This window comes from Protopterus annectens, chromosome 4.part0 (genome assembly GCF_019279795.1).
Source record: "Protopterus annectens isolate FY-2018-M chromosome 4.part0, PAN1.0, whole genome shotgun sequence".
Classification (NCBI taxonomy): Eukaryota; Metazoa; Chordata; order Ceratodontiformes; family Protopteridae; genus Protopterus; species Protopterus annectens.
Genome location: NC_056733.1, coordinates 425,020,842 through 425,034,549, shown reverse-complemented (window position 1 = coordinate 425,034,549; position 13,708 = coordinate 425,020,842). Strand labels below are relative to the sequence as shown.

General features: G+C 38.0%; 1 protein-coding gene across 1 annotated transcript in view; it reads left to right on the top strand.

Annotated features, from left to right (window-relative positions):
• The window catches only part of ASCC2 (activating signal cointegrator 1 complex subunit 2), a 1,163,586-nt gene that overhangs the window by 845,940 nt on the left and 303,938 nt on the right, over window positions 1-13,708 (top strand). The window contains exon 12 of the mRNA XM_044069746.1: window positions 702-888. Coding sequence (XP_043925681.1) covers window positions 702-888 — 187 coding nt within the window. The remainder of the gene's footprint in view (window positions 1-701; window positions 889-13,708) is intronic.

Genomic DNA, 13,708 nt, shown 5'->3' with positions numbered 1-13,708 from the left:
TAATTATAAAGTTAATAAAAACCTGCTGAGTAATGATATAGAGTGCCTTGTATGTGTGATTCTCTTTGGGATTAAAAATACTGGACTATTGCTGCATTGTGGGAAATGACTATGAAGACCTGAGACTGGGCACCTGCTGTGCACTGTGTTCCTTTGCTGTGTGTGGTATGAATGGGAGCTTTCTTTGTTTGTGTTCGTGGTATTAGGATGGTGCCTGCTTTGTGGATGAAAGCAGTAAGATTTTGGTTTCTGATATGTGTTTGGGGTGATGAAAACTGGACAGATGCTTAGAGTACGAGAAGACTAGATTGGTAACATGTCTTCTTCACAAATGGGCTGAGGGAGTAAGACTGAGAGGGTTGCATTATGGCAGTCAGCTGCTATGGCTTCACTGTGTGTGTATGTGTGGAAGTAGAATGACACTGGGAATATTGGAGTGCATGTTGGGGATAAATGTCTGGGAGCATGCCATAATTAAAAGGGTTTTTTTGTTGACATTTGACCCCAGACTAACTCTGAAGTCCTGACATAAGGAAAGTCATGACTCCACCTGTACCCCTGGGCCTTAGCAGTAGTTTCACAAATCCCCTCTTACATGCCTTTGAAGAGTCAGTCTCCATACCTCTACCATTGTCACTGTTTGCCTTTATTTTGGGCTTGTTTATGTTAATTGTATTTAATGCCCTTAACAGTCAGCACAGAGATGAAACCAGGACATCCTATATTATTCATGCAGTGGAGAGTGCATGGCAGATGGTAGGCAAAAGGAAAGCCAGTGCACTTCCTGCAAAGACTAAACAATATACACAATCTGTCAATAAAGCTGAAGCCAACAAACAAACTGAAGCAGCAGTCCAGGAGCAATATCAGACCGAGGTGGACAACGAAGTAAGTATCCAAAGAAAAACGAGGAAGCAGTCGTAGTTCTTTTTTACCAGATTGTGTTTCTCTTTTCAAAGTATTTTTTACTTTAATGTTTTGAATGGAAGTACCAACAGTACTGCTTTTACACTTTAGAGTATTTACACAGTCATGTTTTCTGTTAACAGTTTTACTAATAATTTTCCTTTAAGTGGTACTGTAAGTAATTAAAACAATTTTACTTCAGGCTTGCTGTCTGAACTGGATGAAGTTCTTGGTGAACTTCCATTGTGTGCAATTTCAAGTCAGCCTTCTGAAAATTTGAAATTCTTACACCTGAGTTAATAGTCATGCACACATTGGGGTCACCAGTCCTTTCCAGCCATTTCTTATGTTATCAGTAGTAGGTTGCTTTTTCAGTGGCATTTGGATTAAAAGTAGTTTTATCAAGTAATGTTGGTTTAATTAATTTTATACTAATGTAAAACTGAAATGTCATTTGGATGAGTATTTGTGTTCTAGTAGTATCTGTAGAATGTCATTAACTTTAGAATTAGAAACACGACTGAAAAACAGTAGATATCCTGAAACCCTGTGCAGTAAGCCTCAGCTGGTTATGCCACTAAACAGTTAAAAATAAAAACACAGTTCAGCTTTGCTAATAGAAGAGTTAAGTGCTTTCATCTGCAAGTATTTTCAGAAAGCTGTAAGCTTCTTCATATCCATGCAGTAGGCTATTTACTTTATTTCTGTGTCAAATATATCATGTAGCTCAGATTTCGCCTGCTTTTGAGGTACAAGGTGTAATGTCTTTTGAATTCTCAGATAACCATTGGTCAGCCTTTTAGCTTTTCTTTTGATCAGTTCTGTCACTGTAACAGCCCAGCTTTAACAATACAAGGACTTACCTAAAGCACATAGCATTGTCTGTTACTGATGTCACTTAAGTAAAATCTCTTCTTCGTAGAATTTTGGTAAACAGAATGTAACTTGGTGAATGTTGGTTTCCCACTTTCTGCATTAGGTGTATTTTATCCCTACTAAGTATCTCAACTTTACTGTGCAGTACAGTGGTTATATAATCTATGAAGGTAACTGCATTTAATTCATTTGGGTGTCTTCTTTGCAGGAAAAGAAGAGGGCAGTTTAATGAAACATCAGTGAGACACTACTAAGGTAGTCTGGCTGCAGCTGAGGAATGACCCTGATTTTACTTTAAGCCCTATTTCATTGGACACAGTTGGCTTCTGTGAGTGTAGGGAGGAATGCAATAGGTTGTCTACACTGGTTGACCCTAACTTTCACAGGGGGGTTTGTCGGCAAGAAACCTTGCCCCCTTCCCTTTCTGGAGCACATTTCTAGGTTTGCCCAGTCTCCACTGGAGAAATCGTGCCATCTTATGCAGTCACCAAGCAAACACAGCACATCCCTTACCTTGGGAGAGGTGAGTGGGCCATGCCCTTTTACTTGTCTCCCACCTTGTCCGCCTTCCACAGTGTTAGGGCTGCTAATCAAACCTAGGATGCCTGCGTCACAGTCTGGGCGCTATCCTTCTGCACTATGGTGGGGGCAAACACCCTTGTTCTTTACAACTATTACTCATTTTCCAGATGACATTCTTATCTGTGAAAGGCCCTTTGTTCTTTGCTGTCAATCAAACTCCTCAGCCTAATGAAAATGAGAAAATGTTTGTGGCTTCCAGTGTCTTTCTTCTTTGTGACATATACCTTTACTTTGGTGTAATGCAATTTTGCCAAGTACTGCACACACAGGTATCAAGAACTATTCCTCCTAAAACCTTAGTCTGCCTCTTAGGAATTGACAGAGGTACATTTTTCTCTACTGTAACGCTGCTTGTTTTTTTTTTGTTCCATTAGTACCCTTTTTCCAACAGCTAATTAAATGCACAAATGATATACTCAGCATGCCTTTTCTGTCAAGTCTTCTAAGACTGCATGCATACATACACACTCAAACTGGTTTGGATTTTGAGTTCAATTTTTCTAGTAATTGCTTTTTTGGCAGCTAACAGAATTAAACTTAATAAGGCTTTAATATGTCTAGGCAATTCAAATACTGTGTTCCAGCTCAAAACAGTAATTTCCTTAGTTACAGCCATTTGCTTCTTCAATAATTCTGACAGACTACTGTGTAGGGATTTTTTTTTGTAAAATATGTCAACTCATTACACTCCCAAAAAACATCTTCCCAGTTACCTCTTTGTTCCCCATCATACCTCCACCATTTGCTGTGTACCTCAGGAAAACTTCTTTGAAGTCTGCTTGGGGTATAAAAATACATATGCAAGCACTTCTAAGCAAAAATCCTGAACTTTCTGGATTTTGCTGCATACTTGGGAGCCGTACTTAAATCATCCCATTGTTCCCTTGCTTTTCCAGTCTCTCTTCCCAATCTTTTCTAACCTTTGCTGATTGATTCTTATATTTATTATGCAATACTTTATATGCCCTACTAATTATCCCCTTTTAACAGCAGCTTCTGTTTTAGATTTGACTAAAAATCTGCCAAGACAGGTCTTTCACTTAACTCCCTTGTCCCTTTCTGTTTGCCTGTACTGTGATATTAATCCCCGATATGGAAGACAGTCTCTAATCTGCAGTCCAAACTTCTTATTGGCCGTCATCCTACTCTCTTACCTTTCCCTCTCTAATTATCTTCTCCCAGTACTTTGGTTCCTTTGCCAGTTTTCGCCAGTAAATTCCAGACCCCCCTTTCTTATTTTCTGCATTCCTACTTGCATTCATCCCTATTGGCAAAATCTCCTTTTTGCACTCATGTTGGCATTAGTTCTTAGAATAGTTTCTGCAGCTTTATGAATGTAATATTTAGTATGGTGGTTATTATCCTCCTTAAGGATCTGCATCCAAAACCACACTCATTCCTTACTTTTCGAACTCCACTCTGCTTCATCATACTTTTTCACTCTGAATTATAGCTTTCTGCTTGTGTTGTATGTATGAGCCTTAACTGTGTAACTCTAAAATATTCCTCCATATCAGATAATCTTAAACCACCTTATAGTATTGGGAGGGTCAACATATCCCATTTAACTATTGCTCTCTTTCCCTTCCACATAAATTCCTTCAACTCTTTATTAATTATTTTCCATAACATCTCCTCTGGTTGATAAAAATATGCCTGACTTTTACATAAAAATAAAGGGCCTAAAAACATTTTCACTGCTTGCATCTTACTACCCATATACATAAATAAGAGCTTCAGTTTTCTCAGTTTGTCTATTCTTTGTTTTAGTCTCTGTCTATTCATACACATCTTTAGCTGTCTTAAGAGAAGCTTTTTTTTTAATCCACACTCCTAAATACTTTGTCTTATTGTGTCCTTATCAATATGGGTATTTCTGAACCAAGTCATGAGTGGGTACATAATTTACAGCTATAGCCTTTATCTGTCTTTATTAATTTTACATCCTGAAAATACTTAAAGCTGTCTCAAAATGTTCAACAACACTGAAATGTCTTTTTCTAGTTTTGTCAAGTACAAAATGACATCATCTACAGATAAAACCAACTTTTCTCATTACCATACCAGTTATATTCTTGAATTTCTGAATCCCTTATTTTCTTTGACTGTGGCTCTAAATATAAAACATATAATAGAGGGGAAAGAGGACACCCTTGCCTGCTTCCTCATTTCAAACACAACTTATCAATGAGGAACTCTCCCACTTTAATTTTTGCCTCCGGACCTTCATATATCCTCCTAATTAAACTTATTATATCAGGGAATCTAAACGCACCTTTACCTTACTCATAAAATCCCAACTTACTCTGTTGAATACTCTTTTCTGCATCAAGACCCACTAACAGCAGTGGTATTTTCTTACATTCTGATTTTCCTCTGCATCATCATTGTCCTACTAATGTTGTCAAATGTTTGCCTCCCCTCCACAAAGCCACATTGATTCATATATATCAGTTTTGCAACACCTGTGCCATTTGTTTAGCTAGTATAGATATAAACCCTTTATAATCATGATTTAAAATTAAAATGGGTTTATATTGAGGCTGGGTCTAATGGGTCTTTAACATCTTTGGTTAATACAGCCACTGGAGATTTCTTCCAAGATGCTGGTACTTCCCTTCTTTTCAAAATAGTAATAAACAAAGTCTTCCAGATCTTTATCACTTTCTTCCCTCCCAACTTCCGAACATCCGTAGGAATACTATCTGTTCCTGGAGACTTTCTTGAAGATTAAATTTACATAACCATTTTTATCTTAACTGCTCCTATATTAACTGTTAGTTCTTGAGGCTCATCTGCCTCTGATCTTGGCATCATTATGTCTTCCATAAATATTTCAATTTGTGTTCTTTCTTGGTTTCCACATTTCTCTGCTTTATACACTGTCATAAAATTTCTGAAAAATCTGTAATACCTCTATAGGATCTCTAGTTATTTTTTGTCATAGGCTCCCTAGTTTGGTGACAACCCTGTCTACTTTCTGTTACCTAAGTTTTGCTCTGGAGTTATCAAAATTCATTACTTAACTGCAGTTTCTCTAAACTCGTTCATATTTTCCAAATATTACCTTGTTTTCTCTTTAGCACTCTGCAGTTGCTCCTCCTCTTGTTCTTTGAGATCCCCTTATTCTGCAATACTTTAACTGTTGTCAGCCCATCTAAATAATCCCTATTACTATTGAGCTGTATCCGATTCTCTTTTATTTTTTTACCTTTTTTTAAACTCCATTTTCATTTTATCCCACTCAATAGCTATTCCTTCTGAAGAAATTTCTGTCCTCCCTAATAACTCATGAATGATTTCCACTAACAATTCCTTGATTTCCTCTCTTATTAACAGGTATGTGAGAAAGTGCCAGTGTCTCATATTTAGTTCATTACCCTGCATTTTTGTCTTGGTTTTTATCGGTGCATTATCTGAAATGGTTATTGGTTGTATGTTGCAGCTTGCAATTAAATGCACATGTTCATGCGGAATATAATTTCTGTCCAGTCTAGCCCAATTATTTCACCTTGGGGAGTAATATGTAAATTCTGTCTGAGCTTCTACTGCTGAATTTACATCTTCCATACCACGTATTTTTTTACAAATTTCTTCAGAAGTCTGCCCTCTTTTGTTATATTTTCCAGTCTAGGTCCCCCTGATACATCCTAACTGTTGCAAATCCAGTTCCAGTCCCCTCCTGTAAGTAATGGTCTCTACTGAAAGCTGATTATTTTTCCCAAAATTTTGATAAGCTCCATAGTAGCAGTTTTTGGTGAAATATAAATACATGCCAGCATATTCCTACTCCCATGCCTATAGTCCCTTACTACTGCAAATCTACCATTATTGTCTCTCCCCCCCCCCTTCTGTCAGTGTTGGAGCTCCTATACCAATCAGTATTATTACTCCCCTTTTCCTTTGTCCCTAATATTCTGATGAGTGTCCATCCTGAAATCCTTTCTTTGTCAAATTCAAGTGCTCATTTATTTCCAGTTTTTCACAAAGTATAATTGCAGTCTCTCCACATCTAACTTATCACATAAATTTATCAGTTCAGTCTCATTGTATTCATTAAGAATTCTCATAAATTGTTTACTTGCCCTGCTTTACTGCAGGATGCCATTTCTTCATTAATTTAGTAGTTTGCTCCCTTCCATTAGGTGTTTTTGAATTTGCTAAGCCTTTTAGTATTTACTTTGAAACACCCTTAAAACACCCTTTAAAATATAAACTGTCCCATTTGAAGAAACTTGTATCATAACAGTTTTTTTTTCTTTAAACACTCCTGCAGTTCTACTGTATTCACAATATATTAAGTGTTGCTATATGCCAGTTTACAACTGGAAAGGAGAAAAAGCAGTTAAAAAACTACAAAGATCATTGCCAGAATATTTACTAACCACACCCTTGTAACTGCCCTCAGTATGAGCAGTCAACCCTCCAATACACTATCTTTTAAGTTGTAGACCATTTCTGTAATCCATTGACGTACTGTTGTTAACACTTCTGATTCATAAAAAAAAAAACATAGGTTGTGACAGTGATAAAGGTATATTTGCTGGATCTGTAGCTTAAAAATTGGCAGTTGATATATAATAACAAAAGCTCCAAGAAATCTTTGGATAGCCACAGTGGTATTAAAAGGTGAATTAAAAAAATAAAAACCGTAAAAAAGTCTGTGGACATAAGTGGAAAAATAATTAAATTTATTCACAAATGTCACGTTATCGCTGTTCTTCCAAATAAAGTTTCAAATGCGAGTCAATTAGTAACACTTGTTTAAATAACATTTCATGTAGTCACGTGATAAAAAGGCTTTTCATTAAACCCATTCAAAAATCATGAAATGTATAAAAAAATGTATGTAGGTACATATCAAATGTGCTTTAAAACTCAATAAACAAGTTTTTTTTCTTAACAGCTGTTAAAAAATGTATTTTCTGTACCAGTACTGCCACCAAGTCTGTATGCTAGATCAATACACTAGAGGCATAGACTTCAATGTAAGTTTTATGTTAAAAGTCTTTTAAACACAAATGTTTATTTCCAGTAAGTAAAAATTCAGTGCCCCTCTATGAGTTCCATTAATGTCCGTCTCCTCTAATGTAACATAATTAATGCAGTGCATGCAGTTTGACATACGTATGCAAAATGTACACACTCCAGAAGCAAAAACTACTGTTTAGTATACTGGAAAAGTATGAGGATGATAACTTTTACCATTATTCTTTCTTTTAAATTTTGTCTTAATCAAATATCTTGCCCCCCCCCCCCCCCGATTGCAGTATTCCAGTTGTGAATGCACGGCTTGACAGTTGCACTATCAGCAGAGTAGGGCATGCCTAAAACAGCATAGTTCTGCATGCACCTGTGCAGCTTTCCTAATTTTTAATGCCAGCATTCATATTGAGCACATACTTGCATGACCTATTTTATACCACTTTGATTTTTTTAATAATGTGTTTTATATGATCCATCTCATTAAAAGACCTGGTTAATTTCTCAACCTTATTCAACAGTATCTTATCGTGAAGCAAATCTTGAAAAATGCACCGCCTTCCTCTTTGCCACATGGTGTTTTATGCAGAAAGGGCGCGTGCCATTGTACATGCGGTGGTAATCACTTGCCTGTTTCCTATAAATTGTGAGCAACAGTTCTGTACTCTGACCATATGTATAAACGGTCACATCTAAAAAGTTAATTTCACTCCAGAAATTCAAAAGTGACTGCATTAAAAAGAAGCAGAATTATTCAATTAACTTGTCCGTTCAGGTGGTTTTTCCATTGTGCTGTCCCTCAGGACAAACACCCAAGAATCTATCAACCAAAGTCGTGATGACAATTTCCTCCCAAGATGCCATTGCTAAGCAAGCAAATGTGGATGTCATGATTGCCGCCATGGCTACCCCAACCTCTGCTGATAACTTCTAAAATAAAATTTATTTTTCAGAGCAGTCTCCAGTAAAGTGCACATCAAAGGGATATTTAGAGTTTTCTCAATGCCCTATTTGATCAGATTAACACCAGAGCATTTCCAGACCTTTCTGTGCAGCTGTTTATGTGTACAGTGCACTAACATCTATTGAGAAAAATGTTGCATTTGTATGAATTATAATGTCCCATATTCTATTAATAAAATCCCATGTCTTCTTTAATAGATTTGGGGTAATTTTTTATCTGAATTCTGTATTTATCAATGTGGAGTTTTTAATCCCTCACCAACACGATTGGTCTGAAGGGAGGGGTTTTTAAGATCCTTATGAACATTCCGAGTACCAAAAAATGCTAGTGCTAGTATTGTACTTTTATCCACCTTCAGTAATTCGTAATTTCGTGGAGGTATCTCTTCAGTATTCACCATCTCTTCCAGAAAAGTCTATTAAGTTTGGGTTGTGATTTAATGTTGTCCGAAGAAATTTATAGTATTGAAAGTAGTGTCAGAGTTCTCTCTCAACCATGAAGTAAGTTGGACAACAGAAAAGCCAGGCCTCATTCTAGGGGAAGACACCACAGTGTTATGATGAAATAAGTCATGCAGTCCTGATGTTATTCCATTTGGAAAGTATGTTCATTGTCTTAATATAAACATGGAGGGGGTAGAAGAGCTTAATATTTATACACATGTACCATACGTCTGCAGCAGCTGATCCTAGAAGGCAAGTTGACCTTGGTGTTAGTTCATCTTTCATGAACACAGAATGCCATTATACATATCCTAAGCAGAACTGCTTTCGCCTGTGCTCTTTTTATCCCACAGCAGTCTTCATGGTCTTTCACTGATGCAGATACCTGAAGTGTTGCTGTCTTTATAACCCTTATTGACCTGAAATGCTTTTGTTAACTTCAGCCAACTTTCTAGCAGTAGTTATTTAGGCTACGTATTTCTTGGTCACTCTTGATCTAGAGGATCCATTTCATGTCTCACTAAAGTAAAGTTCCCCCCATTCTTACCAAGTCTTCAATTTCCTTTGGGCATTGACTCATGAACTTTCTTCTAGTGATAGCATGATGTTCTTACCAACTATCCCAGATTCAGAATTTTCTATTCATTTAGTATTCTAACCTACACACCTGTAAGTCTGCTTGCTTTGTTATTTGGCATTCGTTGATATCTTTAGACACTGGAATTTCATCTTTGCTCGTGTAGGTACTCTGAAAGACTCGGAGAAGACATACTACATTTGACTGAAGCATTTTTCAGTCTAGGCTGAATAAAATCTTTTCTTAAAGCATAAGTTTTTTTGTAAATACTTCTGGATTATTTAAGATCACTTTATCAGTTTCCACCTGACAGCCTTTGTCTCCATGGTGCAGAAGATGATTTGCATGTGGCCTTCTCCAAAACTCCGACATCCTTGCATTGTAAAAATATACAGGTATTTTTTTTCCTTGTACAGGTAAATTATGCCAGATATAGTTGTCTTAGGTTTTGTGTCTCTTGCCAGCTACTAAGATGCTTGTCTAATTTTCTAACTTTAGATCTTATACTATTTGAATAGTATCATTTCTAGAAAGTCTATGACATGTTAACTGTATTAGTTGTTGCACTGGTCTATAATGTTAATGTTTGTTTAGAATGTTTCTCTTATAAGTTAGATTTTTATACTTGTCCTGTCATTTGGTCAAGTCATGCTTGAAAGGGGTCTTTGAACCAAAATACATAAAAGTCTTGTCTGTCCACTTATAATAGATCATTTCTCTCCTTGATGTTTAAATTTTATAGTGAAGAAATGCATGCTTTCTCTTGTTTTGAACCAGCTGAAAGAGAGCATCTTAAATGTCTGACTTGTAAACTAGAGTTCTTTGTGGCTTTTACTTCACTCATCTGTCTTTGAGCTGTCAGTCTTCAGTGCCACAGAGCTTTTCCTACATTTCCTTAAGGACAGTCTCTCCCTGCACACAAATCCTGAGCATCTCTCCAAGGTTTGTTCAATTACTGCTCTTAACTAATTCCATCATTTTGGTTTTATTTTCATTAAAAAGGGGCAGCAAATCGGTGCAGTATTTGAATACTGTGGATCTGAACATGAGGGAGTCCGCCCTCATCTGACTCGTATGTCCAGCCAGTATACAAACTTTTTTTTTTAATGTTTCTATTCATTTTGTAACACAATAACTTAACAGTATAGTAACAAGAAAAAAAAACTATATACAATGTCCATAACAATTAAAAAATCAATGTACATAGAAAAACACTTAATATTTCTCTAAAAGATTAGACAATTTTGTTCAAGCAATTAAATGATGAGTTATGTTATTAGTCCTTTCTTTTATAGTAGCAATCACATTATTACAAATGTATTTCACAAGATAAATAAACTCCACTTTAAAGACAGGAGTAGATTGGGATTTACAATTTTTAATAACCATTTTCCTTGCTGTAGAGGATAGACCATAGTAAAAATGTTTTTTAGGAATGACTTCAGGAACATTGAAAAGGATAAGGGAGTCAGAAATTATACAGTTGTCATTCCATAGAGCTTTACAAAGATATCTAAAGTCTAACCAAAATGGGGAAATTATTTTGCAGTTAACCATATGTATCCCGTCAGCATCAGGGTGTCCACGTCTCCACCATTTCATGTCATCTTTCTTGTACATTATTGCTAGTCTATGTTGGGTGAAAAAAACATCTATGTAAAAATTTCCATGTGTATACATGCTAGAACAGTGAAGCTGTGGATTCCTTCACCGACAGTAAACAAAGTTTTTTTTTACCTTTTTCTGAGCATACTTGTTTATTAACTTCACTTGAATAGTTCCAGAAAGAAATATGTTTTGCTAAAATCATTTCTGAGAATTTTATAAGTAACAGATATGTATTAAGTGTTCTTGGGTGAGCTATTAATAGTTGAGATCGGCCAGTATGCAAAAGTTTAATGCTGTTGTGAGGTACATGCGACGCCACCCATCAGCTAGCATATGTGAGCCATAAAGAGACATTGGGTATAAAGCAGATGTCAGTACGTACCAAGCTCAGAATTTTTCTACCACCTGTCCGATAGCCTGCTCCAGTCGTTGCTCGCCAGATAAGTTGCGAACTTTGCTTCAGATATGTACCCTGTTGGGGGTTTTCTTTAAATTTTAGTTGCTGTATTGTTCCGTGATTATATGTCAATTATGAAGGGCAAGTATCAGTGTGGAAGGCAGATTCCACATAAGGATTCACACGATTTTGGCTTGTTTTGTTTAGGCCCAGACCATGACCATACCGCCTGTGCTAAATCTGTAAGGCTTTTTTACCCAAAACCCTTCACAGCCGTCTATCTTCCCTAAATTTTATATCTTGAGAATTGGTGCCTTAATCACCTCATGTGTGATATGGAGGAGGCGTTAGGCCCTTCAGATGAGCCACAACCTAAAAAGGCCAAAAAGTCACTGCCTGATCTTCCTGCTGCTCCCTCTCTTCCAGGCATCCCTCCCGAGGCCGATGTGGGCCCAGAGGTCATCCCAGAGTTGGTAGACATCCTTTTGATGGGTACCACAGTGGAAGCCATGAAGTACCCTACCAGCACATCCGTGAAGGAATGACAGGTGTCCAACTCTGGCATGGGGCCATGGCTTGTAATTACTGAAGGCCTGCATGGCATCACCCAAATCATCATGCGGGAGGATGGGCTTATGGACATCGTGGAGTGCAGCCTGACACCTGGCCTATCCACCTTCGACCACATGGGAAGCTCCTAAAAAGGAAAAAACAAAACAAAACTAAAATTGTTTCTCTGGTTCTCCAGGATCAAGCACCAGATTGGCAGGCCTTCTCCCAAGGCTTATTCAGTGCCTTTATGGCTCTACGTCAGACCTTATCCTCCTCCTCTACTCCTTTAAAGAGGATCACTGAGGCTATTTCCTCAGATGATGAAGAATCATCAGGAGATGAATCCCTGGCTTATTCAACCCAAATTTCTTCCCTCTTGGGTTACACTTCACCTGAAGAGGAATATATTGGTACGGATTCTCCTGGGGAGGATTCCTTTGAGGGAAACTATTCTGAAGATGAAATAGTTCTTCATATGGGACAGTTGCCAAGTGTCTGACATACAAAAGAGGTACTATGACCTCCTTCAGATGGATTCTCCCTCTCCATCTGCCATCCCCCCATCCTACCAGCTTTCTTAGATGCCTTTACAGCTACTTCTAAATGCCCAGACTCCCAGCTCCCAAGTGCCCAGATAGATTTTATAAGGTACCTGAGGACCCCAGATTCCTCTTCTAAGCCCCCACTGCACACCCAGCTACCGTTATCAGTCTCTGTAGACAAGGCGTGCAAATTATTGTCTTCTGCCTCCTTGCTTCCCTCAGATAAAGGAGAGCATGGAGAGATTAGAGGAAAAAAGTATATACCTCTGCTACTTTGGCCTTCAGGGCAATTAATTATCAAACTCATATGGCCAAATATTCCCTAGCACTCTTATCAGATGCAGGAAAGCCCCTTTCTGAGCTCCTTGATTCTCCCACCAAGCTAAGCTCTCCTCCATTCTCAATTCTTCTGTCCAGCTCAGAAGACACTCCAAGTGCAGTTATGATGCTGTGGAGGCCCCAGCCAGGGCAGCTGCATCTGGGTCTGTCCTGAGGAGATATTCATGGCTCAGGCTTTAACCCTTGCCTGATGATATAAAAGCCAAGATAATGGATACCCCTGTGGACAACAAAGCCTTGTTTGGAAGCTGGACTGCAGAACTATTTAAATCTCTGCAAGAAAAGGACAAGGAGCTCCAAGATCTAAAACATATTCTTTTTTCCCCTGTCCCCAGGTTCCAGAGGAATTACCCTATCAAAAATGCTTTTGTCAGAAAGCCAACTAGGCCTCCATCTGCTAAACGTAAGAGGGATTCCAGGAAACAAATCCCTTCAAAGTCTGCTTCCTTTACTCCCTCTCAAAAACATCCCTTTCAGGCTAAGCCTGGTATTCTGAGACTGCCCCCCTACAGGCCCATCTACTCCTTTGTCTCTTCGCTTCTCTCTTTCTATTCCTGCTTGGAATCATATAACCCAGGACTCTTAGGTCCTTTCCATCATCCTACAAGGATATTTCATTGTGTGGGAAATTCTTCCCTCCTTCAGTGGCATTCCACAACCACCAAAAGAACAACTGGAATTCTTTCCTTAGGTCATAGCCAGCCTTCTCTCTCAAGTTACTATTCAGGAAGTCCTGCTCACTCAAGTGGGAAAAAAATTTTACTCTAGGATCTTCTTGGTTCCCAGGAAGGATGGCCCCTGGAGGCCCATTCTAGACCTTTCCCATCTAAATACCTTTCTGAAAGTCCCCACCTTTCGTATGCTGACCTTAGCCGCCCTTCTCCCACTCATACTTCCCCAGGCCTTTATGGTGTCATTAGACCTCAAAGATGCCTATCT